General features: G+C 45.4%; 1 protein-coding gene across 1 annotated transcript in view; it reads left to right on the top strand.

The window, feature by feature from the left end:
* oplah (5-oxoprolinase, ATP-hydrolysing) overlaps positions 1-5,000 on the top strand; it is a 14,400-nt gene that overhangs the window by 5,082 nt on the left and 4,318 nt on the right. The window contains exons 8-17 of the mRNA XM_083557244.1: positions 1-30; positions 313-380; positions 1,428-1,738; positions 1,887-1,999; positions 2,094-2,264; positions 2,517-2,654; positions 3,878-4,016; positions 4,087-4,199; positions 4,380-4,531; positions 4,633-4,793. The exon at positions 1-30 is cut by the window's left edge and continues 109 nt beyond it. Coding sequence (XP_083413370.1) covers positions 1-30; positions 313-380; positions 1,428-1,738; positions 1,887-1,999; positions 2,094-2,264; positions 2,517-2,654; positions 3,878-4,016; positions 4,087-4,199; positions 4,380-4,531; positions 4,633-4,793 — 1,396 coding nt within the window. The remainder of the gene's footprint in view (positions 31-312; positions 381-1,427; positions 1,739-1,886; positions 2,000-2,093; positions 2,265-2,516; positions 2,655-3,877; positions 4,017-4,086; positions 4,200-4,379; positions 4,532-4,632; positions 4,794-5,000) is intronic.

Consider the following 5,000-nt stretch of genomic DNA (forward strand, 5'->3'; position numbering starts at 1 on the left):
GGCGGGTGGAGGATCCAGACTTTTCTTCAGGTTAGTTTTTACACAAACACACACACACACACACACACACACACACACACACACACACTCGCACTCGGTTTACACAGTAAAGCGACAAGGATGTAAAACATTACTGCACACAAACTGCGTTTTGCAGGTTATCGTTCAAACTAGAACATCCGATTGGTCAAACATTCTTTTCTTTCTAGGTCAGAGATCGTCCTGTGTATTGATTTAATAACGAATCCTTGCTTGAGGACCTCTGACTCTACTGTATCTTCTCAGTGTTCATTTCTGTATGTGTTTCTGTAGATCTGGGATGTTTGTGGTGGGTCCCGATTCGGCCGGAGCTCATCCTGGTCCGGCTTGTTATCGAAAAGGTCAATGAACCAAATTTTTCTTCTCCTTCTTTTCTCTTATTTCTCTGGAGGTCTGGTTCTTTCTGAAATATTTCTCCATGTGTCTCCTTTTCTATGTTCTTTCTTGTTTCATTATTTTGCTAAAAGTTTGGATTGGAGCTTGCTGGACATTTCGAAAGCAGTTTCTTTCATTTGAAGCAGAGTTGTTTTGGTCTGGGTTTTATATAAGTCTAGACGGGACTGAAGCAAATCCCAAAGCTCTGATGAGACTAAAATTGGGTTGATCTCCATGATCAAGACCAACACCAACATCTCCAAGAATGTTTATACAAAATTCAAAATTAAGTCTACCGAAACTAGACAGGAACAAATACCAGGACTAAACCAAGCTGAAAAACGTACCTCCTAAGACACACACATGTTTTGAGTAGAAAGAAGACCCTCACGATACACTTTTAGACTTAATCTTGATCTGTCCATAAGAATAGATGCCCAAAACCAAGACCAGTCCAGCAAGACCCAGATCATAAGACTCTAACCAAAACTAAAAACAGGCACAGTTTTCTAGATCACACCAAAACCAGTTTCTCAAGACCCAGAATAAAACCCCGAACTGTTCCCAAACTAGTCCCACAAAATCAAAAAATATAGCAGGACCCAAAACAAGACCAGTCCCCACAGGATCCAAAATAAACAAATGACCAGTCAAGAAAAACCTATAAGAAGACTATCAACCAAATGCTATAAATGTAACCGAAACATGCTCAAAGATCAGCATCAAGACTTTCTAACGAGTCCATCTCAACCAAAAACATGATCAAGACCCATCTTTCAAAACTAGACCGTCAAAGAGCCAAAATGTGACCATGACCCGTCCCCTCCAAACCAAAATTAAAAAAATAATCCTTCAAAATCCGAACAAACCCAAGACCAAGGACTAATGTTCCAAGACTAGGTCCCCTCAACCAGACCCCCAGACCACTCTCTCCAGACTATGTTTATGAGATTATCTTGAATTTAGCTCTGTACTGCAGTAATTTAAAGAAAGTATAATCTTTTGCCTTACAGGAGGTCCTCTCACAGTTACAGATGCTAATTTAGCTCTTGGTCGTCTTCTCCCTTCGTTTTTCCCTCACATTTTCGGCCCTGGAGAGAACGAGCCTCTCTCCACAGATGAAACCATGAGGAATTTTCAGAAGCTCACCGAAGAGATCAACCACTTTCTTTCTACCGGCCAATCGCTATGCGATGGCGACGGTGACGCAAACAGCGGCGCGTCGAAAAGCAGCCGATCAGAAATGAGCGTGGAGGAGGTCGCTATGGGATTCGTCAGAGTTGCGAATGAGGCGATGTGTCGGCCAATCAGAGCACTGACTCAGGTAAAAAATATTTCTCAAACTGTGTTTGGAAAATTGAGATTTGTCACACTCTCTAGTCGAAAGTTCGAAGTCTGTTTGTTCTATGCCCCACAAGCTCCCCCTGGTGGAGAGGATTTTTTTAACGACAGCTGATTGATTTTCTTTGCAGGCTAAGGGCCACGATACGTCTCAGCACGCGCTGGCATGTTTTGGAGGCGCAGGAGGGCAACACGCTTGTGCCATTGCACGAACGCTAGGCATGAAATCCGTCTATATACATAAGTATGATCTGAGAAATGAGATTGATGGTTCTAAAAACCTTTTGGAAATATCGACAGTCATATCACACCCCGTCTTTCTCTCTTTCGTTCTGTAGGTACAGTGGTGTGTTATCAGCGTATGGTTTGGCTCTAGCCGATGTGGTTGTGGAGGGCCAGGAGCCGTGTTCTCTGCAGTACAACACAGACTCGTACTCGGAGCTCGACGGCCGAATCCAGAACCTCTCACAGCGCAGCCACGATACACTGCGCAAACGTGGATTCAATAGGTATTGCAGTATATAGTGTGTGTGTGTGTGTGTGTGTGTGTGTGTGCAATGTTGGAAGGTATTACTAGGTAATGGGTAATGATTTGACAACAACTTCTGTCAGAGTTTGTCATTTGTGTGTACAGTCTTTGGTCTTGGATTTTGTGGGTTTAATGTTTAGTGAAAGTTGCTCATGGTGGCGAAACCTGCAGTGTTTTCATTCTGTGATATTTGTACAGTAATTGAAGTTGTAATCAGCACCATGTTGGACAGTTCTCAGATCAGTATGGAGGTTTTCCTGCACATGCGTTATGAGGGAACAGACTGCGCTCTTATGATCAGCGCCAGTGAAGCTCCAGCTCACGCTCAGTCCTGCTGCTCCGGAGATTTCCGTACCGCCTTCACCACACGGTACCACACCACTGTACCACACACTACTTTACCACACTGCTGTACTGCACCACTGTACCACACCACTGTACCACACCCTGCTGTACCACACTACATTACCACACTGCTGTACCACACTACTGTACCACACTACTGTACCACACACTACTGTACCACACTACTTTACCACACTACATAACCACACACTGCTGTACCACACACTACTGTACCACACTACATTACCACACTACATTACCACACCCTGCTGTGCCACACACTACTGTACCACACACTACTGTACCACACACTACTGTACCACACACTGCTGTACCACACTACTGTACCACACCCTGCTGTACTGCACCACTGTACCACACTACTTTACCACACCATGCTGTACCACACCATGCTGTACCACACTACTTTACCACACTACATTACCACACACTGCTGTACCACACACTACTGTACCACACCATGCTGTACCACACTGCTGTACCACACCCTGCTGTGCCACACACTACTGTACCACACACTACTGTACCACACACTGCTGTACTGTACCACACACTGCTGTACCACACTGCTGTACCACACCCTGCTGTACTGCACCACTGTACCACACTACTGTACCACACACCACTGTACCACACTACTGTTCCACATCTTGCTGTACCACACCCTGCTGTACCACACCACCATACCTCACCCAGCTGTACCTCACCCAGCTGTACCACACCCAGCTGTACCACACCCTGCTATACCACACTACTGCACCACACACTACTGCACCACACACTGCTGTACCACACTACTGTATCATAGTACTGTACCACACCCTGCTGTACCACACTTTGCTGTACCACACCCTGCTGTACCACACAACTGTACCACACTCTGAACCACACCCTGCTGTACCACACCCTAAACCACACCCTGCTGTACCACACTACTAAACCACACCCTGAACCAAACCCTGAACCACACCCTGAACCAAACCCTGTTATACCAAACAAAGTTGAATCCTTTTGATCTAAGACCATAAAGACCTAAAACACCAGGATTAAGAACAGAGACCTTTTACTTAAAACCAGAACCTCAACAAAGACCTGTCTATCAGTACCCACAATATGACCAGGACCTGTCTCTAAAGACCAAGAACAAGCCCCCAATCCAGAGACAAGAGTCCTAAATCTCAGAAGAACAATCTTTCACATTTTTTTAATAAATTATTTTATAAACAGCTACATGAAGGAGTTTGGCTTCACCATCACTGACAGACCCATAACCGTGGATGACATCCGAGTTCGCGGATCAGGAAAATCTGGAATCAGGACAACATCCGCAACTCGGGCAGGAAGCCACCCTTCAAAACCAGTACAGGTGAGAAAAATATGAAGCTTAGAAGTGCTAATAAGGTTTTTTCGAGCTTCATGAGGTTTTCCTCACACAGGTGACCAAGTGTTACTTTGAGGACCAGTATCTGGACACAGGTGTGTTCCTGTGGGAGGATCTATCATGTGACCAGAGCATCGATGGACCGGCGATCATCATCGACAAGAACAGGTGTGTTTAAACCTCTTCTGTGTAGGGTTGCGAAATTCCAGGAATGTTCATGACTGGAACATTTCCATGGGCGAGTGTTCACAGTAATCAGATGATCACATTCATTTATGCTTAAAACGTTCTACAGCGCCGTTCTTACAGATGATGGATTTAACAGAGCAATTGTTTATTTTTTTTCAGCACCATCCTGGTGGAACCGGGCTGCTCGGCCCGTCTGACCACTACCGGAGACGTGTGTATCGCCGTGGGAACAGACAGAAGGTGTGCACTGGGGACGGAACTGAATGCGGTGCAGCTGTCCATCTTCTCACATCGCTTCATGAGCATCGCAGGTGAGAAGAGAAGCTTTCACTGTAAATGTAGTATATTGTGTGGTGATGTTATGGTTAATTCTTGCTCTCAAACACACACACACACACACACACACACACAGAGCAGATGGGCCGAGTGCTACAGAGGACCTCTATCTCCACCAATATTAAGGAGAGGCTGGATTTCTCCTGCGCTGTGTTTGGACCTGATGGAGGCCTGGTGTCGAACGCTCCTCACATTCCTGTTCACCTGGGAGCCATGCAGGAGACTGTACAGTACCAGGTGCGTGTATACACACACACACTCTCTCTCTCACACACACACACACACACACACACGCACACACACATTTACACACACACACACACACACACATGACACACATTTACTCACACATATATACACATACACACACCTACAAACACACATTTACTTACACATACACACCTACACAATCACACATATTCACTCACACACACACACACACAC

Source organism: Silurus aristotelis (genome assembly GCF_946808225.1).
Source record: "Silurus aristotelis genome assembly, chromosome: 12".
NCBI classification, from domain to species: domain Eukaryota; kingdom Metazoa; phylum Chordata; class Actinopteri; order Siluriformes; family Siluridae; genus Silurus; species Silurus aristotelis.